The sequence below is a fragment of the Mobula hypostoma genome, chromosome 3 (assembly GCF_963921235.1).
Source record: "Mobula hypostoma chromosome 3, sMobHyp1.1, whole genome shotgun sequence".
In the NCBI taxonomy this organism is placed as follows: Eukaryota; Metazoa; Chordata; class Chondrichthyes; order Myliobatiformes; family Myliobatidae; genus Mobula; species Mobula hypostoma.
The window spans coordinates 149,363,288-149,378,623 of record NC_086099.1 but is presented as its reverse complement, the minus strand read 5'-3'; the positions used below and the strand labels follow the sequence as shown (position 1 = coordinate 149,378,623).

Sequence of the window (15,336 nt, the reverse complement as noted above, 5' to 3'; positions counted from 1 at the left end):
TGGTTGAAGAGCTTAAGGTAAAAGAACTCTTATGAGAAAGTGATCATAATATGATCAAAGTCACGCAGAAATTTGAGAAGGGGAAGCTAAAGTCAGATGTATCAGTATTACAATGGAGTAAAGGGAATTACAAAGCCACGAGAGGGGAGTTGGCCAGAGTTGATTGGAAAAGAACACTGGCAGGGATGACGGCAGAACAGCAATGGCTGGAATTCTGGAAGCAATTTAGAAGGCACAGGATATATACATCCCATAGAGGAAGAAGTATTCTAAAGACAGGTGGATATTGGACAGCTGGAAAACAATGCTGGTGAGTTAGTAATGGGGGACAACAAAATACAGATGAACTGATTAAGTAATTTGCATCAGTCTTCACTGTGGAAGACACTAGCAATATGGCGGAAATTCCAGGTGTCCGGGAACATGAAGTCTGTGAAGTTACCATAGCTAGAGAGAAGGTCCTTGGGAATTTGAAAGGTTTGGAGGTAGATAAGTCACCTGGACCAGATGGTGTACACCTCATAGTTCTAGGAGGGGTGGCTGAAGAGATTGTGGAGGCATTAATAACAGTCTTAATGGTCATTCAAGAATCACCAGATTCAGGAATAGTTCAGGAAGATTGGAAAATTGCAAATGTTACTCTATTCTTCAAGAAGGGAGAGAGGCAGAAGAAAGAAAATTATTGTGAGTGTGATGGAGAGCACTTGGTAAATGGACAGCTTATGCACAGCATTCACTCACACACAACATTTTCTTGTTGCAGTGAGTGTACACACTTCAATGCCTTCCCAGGTATATTCTCATAATTAACCCACTGTCCCCCTCCCCCGCATTGCTGTGTGCATTCAGGGTCAAGCATCAAAGTTTAATTTAATTTTGTTCTTTATTTGTTGTTAACAGTGGGTGTGCGATGGTGTTGAGCGTTCTGCTGTTTCATTGCAGGGGCCTAGACTAAGCGGATGACTTAGGTTGGCCTTATGGAGCCTTTCCCACCACACATGCTGGAATATTCCATTTCATTAGTAATGGAGATGTGTAAATGTGTGTATATTGTTTGAACACTGTATGTAAGGCAGATTCTCCTGTTTATTTTGTAATATGATTGTAACTACATTGTGGGGTGCATCATATTCCACTTTATGTGTAGTTTTAAGTTATCTTTGTGGGTAATTAACGATGCTATGTCCTGGTGCTTAAACAAAAGGAGCCCATGACCCTCAGTAGGAGAGAGAGATAGGGACTGCCAGGAATTCACACTGGACAAGAATAAGTACAGAGTTATTATTGTGTTTTCTTATCAATATCGTTTTGTAAATATTGGTAAATTTCTTTTCACTATTTTCACTCATTTTATAACTTTGATTTTTGACACACCTAATAAACACTCTTGCACAAAAGTGCTAAGTGACTCCAGTCATTTTTTTTTTCCTTTGGTCGTAAACCTCACTGAGCTTGGCTGAAGCAACTTTTAATCATCCTGACCACCTGTCATGAACTTACAACTCAAATTTTGGTTCAAGATTCAAACCTCAATCTATTATTTACAACCACATGGAGCATTTGAAAGCATGCTGCCTTTCTTCCACAGTACCTGTTATGAAGGGAAAGAATATAGAATTTAGATTTCTGGGGAAGGTGCAATGCAATGTCACATGGTGATCAAGAAAATCATCAGAAGAACTTTTCTGTATTATTGACAAATAAAATGAACTGTCTGAAATATATATATAAAGTCGATATGATTTTAAAAGAAAATCAAATGTAATCTTATTTCTTATTTTTGGGGAATTGTATTCCCATGACGATTTGAAATTTCCCATTTACTTGGATAAATAAAGCTATTCAAGTGTTGTTCTTTTCTCTATAGAAAGCAGAGTTTTCTCTCATATATTTAACAGTGAAACCTTGTGGATCTGATTTTTTGTTTAGTGAAGGACTGATTTGGCACTTGCACACTCATTGGCTGAAATATTATCCATTTAGAAGAAGAATAGCTGTCTGCTCTGCCAGATGTCTGTGTGGTCCATCACTCTTAATTCCCAGTACATATACCCATAGAAAAATAGGTCACTTATCCAGTGGCCTTTTTGCACAAGCCTAAAGTAATTTTAGCCTTTCAAACTCTGCTGTGAAAATCTGCAGCAAAACCTGACACCATGGGTTCTGGAAAGGGATTAGTGACCACTTCAACCAAGTGGATTTACAATACTTATGGCTCATATGTTGAGTGAGGTAAACTTGACAAAGCATTGACATGATGACCTGATTTGTTTACTCTTCAACTTTTATTGCAATCTAACTAATCTAATAGCTCCCAACTAGAATTAAATATCATCAGCACATTGATGCATCTCTCTGAAATGCTGTCAGAAGTTCCTTATCACCAGATAAGGCACTATGCTAATTTTTTTTGTTTTAATAAAATTATACTTTGTTAAACTGTACTCTTGAATATGGCAAAAAAGAGAGCTTGAAAATGTATACAATGCAGGCAGGTCTCACAGCTACTGAGATGAAAACTTGTCTTCAGTATATATTAGCCAAATGGTTTATACTTAAGAAACAGTACTAAACTTTTCTTCATACATTGTTTTTAAATCGTGACAAAATTATTACTACCCTTTAGCATTAATATGATGCACTTTCTATTTATTTCAGTGTGATAACGCTAAAGGGCTCAAAGCCTTCTTTGATGGCATCAAATTTGGACCTAAGCACTTGATGATCTTTGGTGGAGTGTGCCCTTCTATTACGTCCATCATTGCTGAATCATTGAAAGAATGGAATCTGGTACAGGTAAGACATGCCACTATTAACTAATGAAGCTATGGCACCTTGTAGATCAATTTGCCTGTCTTTAATTGCCTGTGCAATATTGTATTGCTTTTTAATTAAGTTCTCTGAGTGAGCAAAAGTAAACAGCTACAAATTATACTGATCAAGAATAAAATTTTCAAAAAAGAGGAGATACTGGATGGCTGCTCTTTGTATTGCTGTATGGACAAGATGTTATTTTACGATAGATGCATAAGTTATTTAGTTTCCTTTGAAAAGATAATGGTGGTAATGTATATTAAATCATCACATTCCTCAGCTGCATAGTTCTGTAAAGTAGTTGAGTTTTATATTTGTACACAGTACACTTAAAGTGTTACAAGATACAGTGCATTATAAAAGTATTCAGCTCCCAACCCTTTGTTCAGATAAATGAGTATTAGGGCCAGGGATTTTGGTCACTTTAACTGAGAATTTTCATTTGTGAATAACATCCTCCCTTTTTTCACAGTAGAATCCCCAAAAAACAGGGATAATTGTAAAACATGAAAAACTAAAAATTCGAACAGTGAAATGTCATCAGTTCAAAAGTATTCATCCCCCTTTGCTCAGTTCTTAGTTGAACCACCTCTGTCAACTATTATAGTGAGAAGTCTTTTTGGATAAGTCTCTGTTAGCTTTGGACAATATGATGGAGCAAGATCTGCCCATTCCTCCTTGCAAAATTGCTCAAGCTGTGCCAGATTAGATTGGGAGCAGCTGTGGACAGCAATCTTTAGGACTTGCCAGAAATGTTCGATTGGGCTAAGGTCAGGAACTTGACTGGGCCATTCAAGGACATTAATTTTCTTCATTTGAAGCCACTCCATGGTTGCTCTGACAGTGTGCTAGTTGTTGTTCTGCTGAAAGATAAACTTCCTCCTCAGTTTAAACTTTCTGGCAGAGGCTATCAGGTTTTTATCCAGGATCCCTCTGTATTTAGCAGCATTCATCTTCTCATCAATCCTGACCAGATTCCCAGTCCCTGCTGCTGAAAAGTATCCACATAGCATGATACTACTCCCACCATACTTTAGAGTAAGGATGATGTTATCTGGCTGATGCCCAGTATTAGATTTATGCTATGTGTACTGCATAGAGTTGAGGCCAGAAAGTTCCACTTCAGTCTCACCAAACCTCGAGACCTTCTTCCACATCCTTACAGTAAGTGAAGCTTTTCTTTATGGGCAATGATATGCTTTTATTTTTAGCCAGAGCTTCTTCCTTGCCACTCTTCCATAAATACCCTTTTTGTGCAAGGCTTTAGAGATTGTGGAGCCATGAACTTCATCTCCAGTTGCAGCCATTGACTTCTGCAGCTCACTCAGAGTGACTGTTGGCACCACAGTGACCTCTCTTGCAAGTGCCATTCATCTGTGCAACCAGGTTTAGAGGGGTGGCCTGACCTAGGCAGTGTGGCTATGGCCTCACAATGGACTGCACTGACATCCGACCATGTTCAGTGCCTTTGACATGGTCTTGTACCCTTCTCCAGATGTGTGCTTCTCTGCTATCATTCCCTTGACTTGTCTTGAATACTCTTTTGTCTTCATTTTTGTTTGGTCTGTTGAAAATCTACCATACCATGAGACCTTACAAAGAGATGGGGGATTTATTTTTTTGTCACCCAAACAGGGACTTTCTAGTTTTGCACAGCTCAGTTTTAATGTAGGTTGCACATTTCACACTTTCGATTTCAGCCATTTTGGTGTAAATTAAGTGCATGGTCTGCTGCTTCTCATTGTTCCGTCCTAAGGTTGCTTGGTACTTTGCATTAAAACTGTAATGTACATACACATGACTGGAAAGATGCAGAGGGGACTGGAAATCTATTTTAGTGGATATTGTTGGGGGTGGTAGCTTTTAAGGAGTTATTTATTCCAGGTTTTTTTTTCGGGGGATCTGCCATAAGTGCTGAAGCAAATTGTCCTTGATATCTACTTTGTCTATTAGTTTGAATTCAGTCTTCAAATGTGACAAGCCATTCTTAATCCATATTACTCTGCTTACAATGCTTTCTAAAACTAGTTTTACAACGGCTTTAGTATTGTAAAATACTGACACTTCTAATTACAGTTTAACTTTAGACATTTCTTCTCCAGGGCATCTTGCATTCAAAGTTTGAGTAGTATTTCCCCTTAACTAGCTTCTTTCCATGAATACTGCAAACGTCTCTCCTTTATTGATGCATTTTTTCTCAAAAAGCCCCACACACTCTCAATATACAGTGGTATGAGGATATTTCTCATTGACTGCAGAGTTCAATGTAACAAATGATTATACTTCATTGATAACCCAATTTGCGAACTGCCCTAGTTAAATGAGCATCCTGTGTTGACGAATATTATTTCAGCACATGATAGTAACAAGAAAGGTTGAAAAACTCACAACAGTCTTCAGCTAAGAGTGCTGCCTTCTGGCTTCTAACTATCACAGAAACCCATCTTCAGTTCAATTTACTGAGCATATCAAGAAATGTCTGAGCACACAGGATCCAGCAAATGTAATAGGATCTGACAGTATCCCCAACAAAGTGCTGAAGTCTCCTGCTCTGGAGTTCAGCTGAGTGTTTGTCATGTTTTCATATGTCTACAGCCATGACACTGTCATCTTCCTGACAGCAGAGAATTGTCCACGGGTTCTGTTCGCCAAAAGATTTCAAGTCAGTTCAAATAGTTCACTGACAAGAGTCATGCTTCCTACAAAAAAAAGATTAATTGTTGAGCTAATTATCTTAGTTCAAGAACATTGTTATGGGATATTATCAGAGTGGTATTTGAGGCTGAGTGACTTTCATTCTTCATAAGGACAGAAAAGAAGCTGATTACTCATTGTTCTATGCTATTACCATCTCAGATAATTAAACTATCTCTTGTGCAGCAAGACTTCAACCCTGTTCAACCTTATTCAACCCTGTGGTCTAATGTGGCAAGTAACATCAGTGACACTCAAACTCAGAAATGGCCATCTCCAGCAAAACAAGTTTTTGATACCATTCGACATTGCCATTATTAAATTCTACAGCAACAATGTGTTGAGGAATTGAGGTGGTTAATGTGAATATTCAGCTTTGACCACAATTGGACCAACTGCTTAAATATTATATTCAGAAACTGATTATTTATGGTGGTTGGCTCATTTCCCCATTCCCAATACCCACTCGCCCTTTAGAGTGCATGTTAGAAGAGTGATGGAATACTCATCAACGGAGTGTAGCTTCCACAATGTTTCAAATTTGACAGTATCCAAAGGAGTCCCATTCATCACTGTAGACATTCATTTGATTCGCTGTCAGAGCGGAGTAACTGCAGCATGTCCATTCTACATGGTCCATTGCAACAGCACACCAAACATTTTTGATACAGATTCTGAGATCTGTGCTATCTCAAAGGAGGACAAAGAAAGCTATTGAAACATCACATCAGCTTGTGCAATTCTACCTCAGATCCACACTGTGCTGAAGTGGTGGCATTTCTCTCCCTCCATTGTCACAAAGACAAAATCTTGCACTTCTATCCATGAACCAGACAAGCCCAGTCACAAATGTTTCACTGCTTTAGACAAAAAGATCATAAGACAAAGGAGCAGAATTAGGATCGAGTCTCTGTCGCACAATCATTTATTTTCCCTGTCATACCCTTTGTCCTGCCCTCTCATAATCTTTGACACCTTTATTTTTCAAAAACCTATTAGTCTTTACTTAAAAATACCCAAAGACAAGGCCTCCACAGCTGTCTGTGGCAATGAGTTGCATAGATTCTCCATCCTCTGTTTAAAGAAGAACCTCCTTATCTCTGTTCAAAAGGGCTTTAATTCTGAGGAGGTACCCTCTGCTCCAAAACTCTACCACTATTGGAAACATCCTCTCCACATTCACTCTATCCAGGCCTTTCAATATTGGGTTTAGAAATGTGGATCACTATCATTTTCTTGAGATGAGCTGTAAGTTATATATACATTTATTTAAAAAAAGCTTTCACTTGGGTAGTCCCATCCCAGTCTTATACCATTACTTAATTCATCTATTTGTCATCAGGTGAAATTCCCAAGTTAATATTCCCCGTAAAAGTAGTAATTTGGTAAAGGCATGAGTTAGTTAGTTCATTCGGATAAAATGTAACCCTTATTTTGCATTGTATGACAACTTCTGACTTATCAATTGTTGATCAAAATAAAAGAAACACATCTGATTTATGCTTCCAAAATAGTTCCAATATTTGTTGGATGTAGGCTTGACTCCGTAGCCTGAGATGAGAATATTTCTTTAACACTGGGAAATTAATTGAAATGTGAAGAAACTTGGGATTTTGACATCCTGAGGGTATTAATTGCTGAATAAGCCCTTTCCTTTGTTATGTAAAAGCATGTACAACACCGGAATTGTTACTTCAGTTAACTTTTGTTCAATTTGTATGCAGATTATCATTGTTTTGTGAAAGCATTAAAACCTTCATAGAACTATTGCTATCTCATTTTTCCAAATTTCTGGCATGAATTCCTGATGAAATTATTATCCACAAATGAGTTAATGGATATAATATCTTGATCATAAGAATTATCACATTCATTTTAATATCTTTCAGAATTAATTAACCATACACCCATTGCCTTGTGTGGCACAGCAATAGAATTACCTTTATTTCTGGTTTGTCAATATGTATTTTGCAATTTCCACATAAATTGCTGGCATGCTGTGTCTGCATGTTTTGAGTTACTGACATCCAATGATTTCAAAAGTACTTCCTTTGTTTCCATTGTATCTTGGTCTAATAGAAATTTTGATATTCACCTCTAGCTGTTTATTCCAGCCTAAGTAATTTTAGGAGCCACGTGATTACCTCTGTAAAATCTTAGTATGCAGGATTGGTCTTATTTATTTTACTTTTATTTTTATTTTATTTTATTTCTTACATCCAAGGGAGTAAAAATCTTTACATTGAGTCTCCATAGCAATGTACAAGCAATAAAAGGGGAAATGTGAGAGAATATTGCTCAAACACTTAGCTTGCGTACAGAATTGTTTTCTATAGATGTACAGTCAGATACACAATCAGATCAATGTACAGACAGATGTGCAATCAGATCAATGGGTATTGATGAATCTGATGGCCTGGTGAAAGAAGCTGTCCCGGAGCCTGGTAGACCTGGCCTTAATGCTGCGGTGTCGTTTGCCAGATAGTAGCAGCTGAAACGGTTTGTGGTTGGGATGGTTGGAGTTCCTGATGATCCTCCGGGCCCTTTCTATGCACCTGCTGCTGCAAATGTCCTGAGTAGAGGAAAGTTCACATCCACAGATGTGCTGGCCTGTCCGCCCCACTCTCTGTGATTGAGGGTAGTACAATTCCCGTACCAGGCAGTGACACAGCCAGTCTGGATGTTCTCGATGGCGCCCCTGTAGAAAGTCCTGAGGATTTGGGGGCTCATGCTGAACTTCTTCAGCCGTCTAAGGTGAAATAAGTGCTGTTGCGCTTTTTTCACCACACAGCTGGTATGTACAGTCCAGGTGAGATCCTCGTTGATATGTATACCGAGGAGCTTGAAACTGCTCACTCTCTCAACTACAGTCCCTTTGTTGTCAATGGTGGCTACCCTGTCTCCGTGACTCCTGTAATCCACGATCAACTCCTTCATTTTTTCAACATTGAGTGAGAGGTTGTTTTCTTGGCACCTCTGCGTTGATTTCTCCTCTGTGGGCTGTCTCATCATTGTTGGAAATAAGGCCTACCAAAGTTCTGTCATCTGCACATTTGATCAGCAGATTGGAGCTGTGCATGACAACACAGTCGTGAGTATATAGGGAGAAGAGGACACAGCCTTGTGGGGCTCCTGTGTTGAGGGTCAGAGGTGAAGGTGCCCATCCTTACCACCAGCGGCGATTCGACAGGAAGTCCAGGATCCAGCTACATAAGGCAGGGTGCAGGCTGAGGTCTCTGAGCTTCTTGTCGTGCCTGGGGAGAATTATGGTATTGAATGCTGAACTGTAGTCCAAGTACAGCATTTTAATGTAAGTACCCCTGTTCCCCAGGTGAGTGAGGACGGCGTGTTGAGCTATGCCTGTGGCATTGTCTGTCGATCGGTTGTGGCGGTAGGCGAGTTATAGGGGGTCCAGTGTGGGTGATAGCAAGCTGCAGATGTAGTCCTTGACTAGCCTCTCAAAGCATTTGCTTATTATTGAGGTGAGTGTGACAGGATGTCAATCAGTCAGACATGTTACCTTGGTTTTCTTTGGTACAGGGACAATAGTGGATGTTTTGAAGCAGGAGGGCACTACACACCGGGAGAGGGAGAGATCAGAAATGTTTGTAAACACACCAGGTCAGCTGTGCTGTGCACACTTTGAGTACTCACCCTGGGATGCCGTCCGGCCCTGCTGCCTTGTGGCTGTTGACATGTTGAAATAGCTTAAGTACCTCAGCTTTGGAGATGACCAAGGTGCAGGTCTCATCGGCGGCTCTCCTCGAGGGTCGAGAAAGCAGACAATATATGCCTTTCTACATGATAACATGTGAATGCCTCCCACATTAAATCCACCTTTATTTTCCCTCACCTACATTCTTTACACAGGTAATGTGTTTTTAGTCCTCTTTAAAAGACACCTTAAAAAGTATCTTTAAAAAAGCAAAGAAATCTTGACCAGCTATCTTAAATTGCTGACAGAAAGTAAATGTCAAATTCACTCTGAGTGCATTGAGATCTTCATAGCTTTATGCATCCACTCAAACTGAAGGTTGGACTGTTTATTTATACTGCACACACTCTTAGATTCATAGTCACTTGTTTTTTAATAATTTTCTATCAAGAATGCAAGAGCATATTAGTAATAAATGTTGAAATAAACTATATTCCAAAATTTTGACTAAAATGGAATTGGCAACTGGAAAGGCACACCAAGTGTGTGGGAGTGGGGTGTAGGGAAAATGTAGTGCTGTCACAGGATTGTATATAGAGCAGCAATGGACAACCACTATATCATTGAGTTAAAGGCCTCTCCACTGTTCATTCAGACATTTGCAGAACAAGCTGAGGAAAAATCCTAGTTTACCGGTCCAGGACTCTGGGGAAGAGGCTGAGGGATGTCTTGATAGAAGTATTTAAAATGATGAGAGGTATAGATAGGGTATACTGTCAGAGTTTTTTTCCCAAGAGTGGAATGGTCAAATATTGGTGGGCATTGGTTTAAGGTGAGATGGAGAAAGTTTAAAGGAGATTTACGTGGTATTATTTCTATACAGAAAGCAGGCGCTTCCACACACTGCCTGGGGAAGTGGTTGAAGCATACAATGGTAATGTTTATGAAGCACTTAGACAGGAACATGAACAGGCAGGGAATTGAGGAATATAAACATGTGCAAGCAGATATGCATTTTAGATTGTCATCTTGGTTAGTGCAGATATTATGGGCCAAAGGACCCTGTCCCTGTGCTTTACTTTTCTGTGGGCTAGGAGGATGGAATGGTGTCATGGTATCATTGGTTTGGGGGAGTGGTTCACAACTGCACTGCAAAGTGGCTTAAAGATATGATCATACAAGACCTCCAATGTCTTCAGGCCTCCGTCTCAATTAGTGGCTGTGCTGCCACATGCATTAACACCAATTGGAAGAGGTATGTTGAGGTGCACCCTCCAGATGTTGTGTCTGCAGTTTTAGTGCCCTATCAAAACCGATGACACCTTCATCAACACAAGTTGTTAACAGAATCAGAATCAGGTTTAATATCACTGGTATTTATATCACAACATTTGTTGTTTTGTGGCAGCAGTACAGTGCAAATTTATAATAAATGAAAACTATAGGAGCAGAATTATGCCATTTGGCCCATCAAGTCTGCTCTGTCTTTCAACCATGGCTGATCCTTTTTCTCCCCTCCTCAGCCCCACTCCCCTGCCTTCTCTGCATAACCTTTGATGCCTCATCCAATCAAGAACCTATCAAGCTGTGCCTTAAATACACCCAAAGACCAGGTCTCCATGGCTGCCTGTGGTAACAAATTCCACAAGTTCACCACCCTCTGGCTAAAGAAATTTCTCTGCATCTCTGTTTTAAATGGACTTCCCTCTATCCCAAGGCTGTGGCCTCTTGTCCTAGACTTCCCCCACCATGGGAAACATCCTTTCCATATATACTCTGTCTAGGCTTTTCAATATTCGAAAGGTTTCAATGAAATCCCCCCTCATCTTTCTAAATTCCAACGAGTACAGACCCAGAGCTATCAAACTTTCCTTGTATGATAACCCTTTCATTCCCACAATATCCTTGAGAACCTCCTCTGATCCCTTTCCAATGTCAGTACATCTTTTCTTAGATGAGGAACCCAAAACTGTTCACAATACTCAAGGTGAAGCCTCACCAATGCCTTATAAAGCCTCAGCATCATACTCCTGCTCTTGTATTCTAAACCTCTTGAAATGAATGCTAACATTGCATTTGCCTTCCTCACCACTAACTCCACCTGCAAGCTAACCTTTAGGGTGGGCTGCACAAGGACTCCCAAGTCCCTTTGCATCTCAGATTTTTGAATTTTCTCCCAATTTAGAAAATAGTCTGCACATGTATTTCTTCTACCAAAGCGCATGACTATATGGACAAGAAATTTTTGACAATGAATAGTTTGGCAAGATCCACATGAGTCCTCAACCAGGGCAATGCAGGTCATTCCCATGGATGGAGAGGCACCGCTCTTGGCATCTTCTGTAAAACTGCCATCATGTGTTTCTCATTTACATACAGGGCAAATGGTTTACCTGTGTCAGGAATTCTTAATGCAGGTGCAGTACACAAAGCCACCTTTAAAGTTTGAAATGCTTCCATTTGTTCTTCATTAAGAGTCACAGGATTATCTGAGCACTTATTCTCTTTCAGCAGATAGCTGAGTGATTGAACAATAGTTAATGAATCTGCCACTAGCTTGTCAATACATTGATTAACAATGGTTTCATTTTCAGTCCTGTGTGTCTTCACTTTCTTGGTCTTTATTGGAGCAAGCTGTGATATTGCTGTCCTGTCCTGATGAAGGGTCTCAGTCCAAAATGTTGACTGTTTATTCTTTTCCATTGATGATATCTGGCCTGCTGCATTCTTCCAGGATTTCCAGCATCTGCAGATTTTCTCGTGTTTGTTGTCAATCTTATTGTTTCAGCACTGTCAAACTCACTTGAGTGGCTAGGGGCCGCTGTGGAGCCCACGTCATGTCCATCCTGTAATTCTTTGGAATTCAGATGGTATGACTATCTCGGAGGACTGTTTGATGTAGGTTGTAATTCTACAGAGTTCGTATGGTGGCACTGTACAGGGATACTGATGTGAGCAGTAACTCTTCGACCTAGCTTCAGAAATAGATGTTTCTCTGAGAAGAACACCATCAGTGCTAGTGTCACTGGCAGCATCTCTGGAAGCATCAGTAGCAGGACTGCCCCCTTGAAGTCATGGCTTCGTTTTTCCATTTTGTTTCAGTTCACTTTGAAACACCATATATTGCACATTGACTGGATTTCTGTGCTGTTCTTTTGCTCAGGTGGTTTAGTCTTTTTACTGACTCTATCATTTTTTTTGTCATATATCGCAAGTTTCACTTTTCTTTCCATTAGTAGAAGAACTTTACTCACCCTGTTAATTCCTTCACTCACTCACACATTTGATCAAACCAGCTACATGGTCTTTATCTCTAAATCAATAGCAGCCATACTTCCAGAATACTCATTCCATACTTCCACAATATTGTCTAGGTGTCAGTAGATGGTATTGATGGTATATTTTGTCTGGACTTTTTAAAAGCAATCTTATTAAACTTAAACATTTCATTTATCTAATAGCTCTAACTAAGCTTTACGACTTTGGCCATTGTTTTGATCGATCTTAGTTTGTAAGTACGTTTTATTACTTTGACCGCAATCTTGAAATTTTAACAGTTTGCAGCCAAATTTTTAAAAGGTTCTCCTGCAACCTGAACTTAATTCTTTTTTCCTCACGCTCCACTAGCTTGCACATATTTAAGTGTCTCTCACACATTCTACTGGTTGGTGCAAATTTTTTATCTTTTTATCCATGCTCCACTGTGTGTACGAATTTCATTTTTCTCACACACTCCACTGGCTTGCAAGTATTTAATTTTTTTTTATCCATGTTCCGCTACTTGTGCAAACTTAGTTCTTGGTGCTCTACCAGCTTGCATTTCTTTTTTAAATAGCAATGCAGCAGACCTCAATCCTGATTCCACTCAATCCTGATACCACTCCAGCGTTCAAAGTCAGAACCCATCTTTTCTCACAGACAATAGAGGAACATAAGAGGAAGTTCTTAGCCCTTTTGTTTTGTGCTAAAAACTCCATTTTTTGTCTTTGAGTGTAACAAATTCAAACTTGATAATATCTTTGCTAACTATGCCAGTTATTGGATTCTGTTGTTTAAATCCAAAGTTCTTTGTGAAGTCAGGAACAAGGCATATAATTTGTTGCTTCACTCTTGTTTTATTAAGAACAAAGAGTACAGGAACTCAATAGATGGTCTTACTAGTTGAAGAAGAGAGGATCCAAAGATGGCACCAAGCATAAAACAGCTACTTTTATACCCAGAGACCAGAAAATCCCATAAATAATAACCCAATTTGAAAATTCTTATAAAATTATGTCGTAAAATCAGTCAATGATAAAATACTAACTTCTGAATGAAAGAACAAAGAAATTTCAGAATTATACATTGTATAGCCACTAGAGGCATACCAAACTGTTCATGTACATAAGACTTCTTAAAATGCAAGCAGATAATTGATTGTTAAACTGCAAAGAAAATGACAATTAAAATTAAGCAGTCCGATTAAACATGGGTGGTGGGGTCCTTAATGATGAATGCGCCTTTCTGAGACAGCAACTTTTGAAGATGTCCTTGGTCAAAGTTTCAAAGGTTCATTTTACTATCAAAGTATGTATGCAGAATACAATTCTGAGATTTGCCTTCCCCAGATAGCCGTGTAATTCAGAAAATCATAGAAGTAATTGAAAGAAAGGCATCAATTCCCCCTCACTATCTGCTTGGAATACCCCCGCATGAAAAGAAAAAGAAACAAAAATTCACAAGCCCCAAACCCCCTCAACCCCTTCCTCGCACAAACACTGACAGATCAGAACATCAAACCCTAAACCCCTAGCCCGCCTATTGGCAACAGGAAAAAAATGGGTGAGGACACAAAAGAAGCATAGACCTGAAAGAGGCCAATATGAACTAGTTAGTTTGAACTACAGTACAATCCATAAATCTCAGAATTGTGATATCATCTCCAATAGCATCAGGACGCAGTGGCCTCTCTGAGGGAAGCAACACGATCTAGCAGCCCCCGAGGTAAGCAACATGAACCAGTGGCCACTCCGAGGGAAGTGACTCAAACCAGTGGCCTCTCCAGCATTCTCTCTGAGAACCACTCATTCTCCTCTTCATTTGCCTCAATGTTTCAATCTTCCACAATACTTCAATCAGCGCGAAGTATAGTCAATCATGGCCCTTCGTCTTGTCCCTGAGTCTCTCCTCGTGGTAGCTCGTATTCGTGTTTCTTTCCTAGTGTTTTCTTAGGGACAGCAAAATGCTAGCTTACTCGATCAAAATACAGACTGTAAGTCCAAGGCTCCAATGGTTTCAAAACAAAATTAAGATGAAAAGAATAAGTAGAAGACATAGAAAAACTGAAATGACTGACTATTTGGAAGATGTAATCCGAAGAACTGTTGTTCGCTGGTGCCTTCTTGACCGGATGCTGGGGAGGCTAGTGACCACGATGGAGCTGGCCGAATTGGCAACTTTCTCTGGCTTTTTCTGATCCTGTGCAGTGGCCCCTCCATATGAGAACACGATGCAACCAGCTACAATGCTCTCCATTGTACATTTGTATAAATTTGCTAGTGCCTTTGGTGACATACTAAATTTCCTCAGACTCCAAATGAAATATAGTGGCTGTTGTGCCTTCTTTGTAATTGCATCGATATGTTGGGGCTGGGAAAGATCTTCATGTATTACTGATAGTTTTGCTTTAGAAATTCATTTCCATGGTACACATAAATCTGTTGCACAACAGAATTTCTAGGTCAGTGTTGACAAACAAGATGTTTTCCTTGTTTGCACGAGACATTAACATTTGAAGTTCATCAACCTGTTCCTTGCACAATCTCTGTCAGCTGATGGAGCTCCCCCACCCCCACTCACAGGTTTACTGGTCCCCCTGTGCAGTTTGAATTGTGTTTGACTTGGCTGTTAAGGCACTGAATATAATTCTGCTTTGGCTAGGAATGGAGAGTCTAGGTCACTGAGAGCAAGGTGGGAAATTTAGCTGTGATGTCAACTGTCTCACCAGTTCAGCTTCAATACTGCTAAACCTTCATCAGTGTCAGAGCTTCAACCACACATTTCTCTCCTCTAGGCTTGAATCACTAATGCTCATTCATCACAATCAGTATTCTGTCTCACTTGAAGTCAAATTCTGTAACTTCTCACCTACCTGGCCTATTGCCTATTCTTCCTGTCAGCAAGCCCTTAATAAG

At 39.7% G+C, this 15,336-nt stretch overlaps 1 protein-coding gene across 2 annotated transcripts in view; it reads left to right on the top strand.

The window, feature by feature from the left end:
* gabbr2 (gamma-aminobutyric acid (GABA) B receptor, 2) overlaps positions 1–15,336 on the top strand; it is a 1,071,742-nt gene that overhangs the window by 307,534 nt on the left and 748,872 nt on the right. For both annotated transcript variants that reach the window (XM_063043845.1, XM_063043844.1), the window contains exon 2: positions 2,659–2,796. In XM_063043845.1, the coding sequence (XP_062899915.1) occupies positions 2,659–2,796 (138 nt within the window). The remainder of the gene's footprint in view (positions 1–2,658; positions 2,797–15,336) is intronic.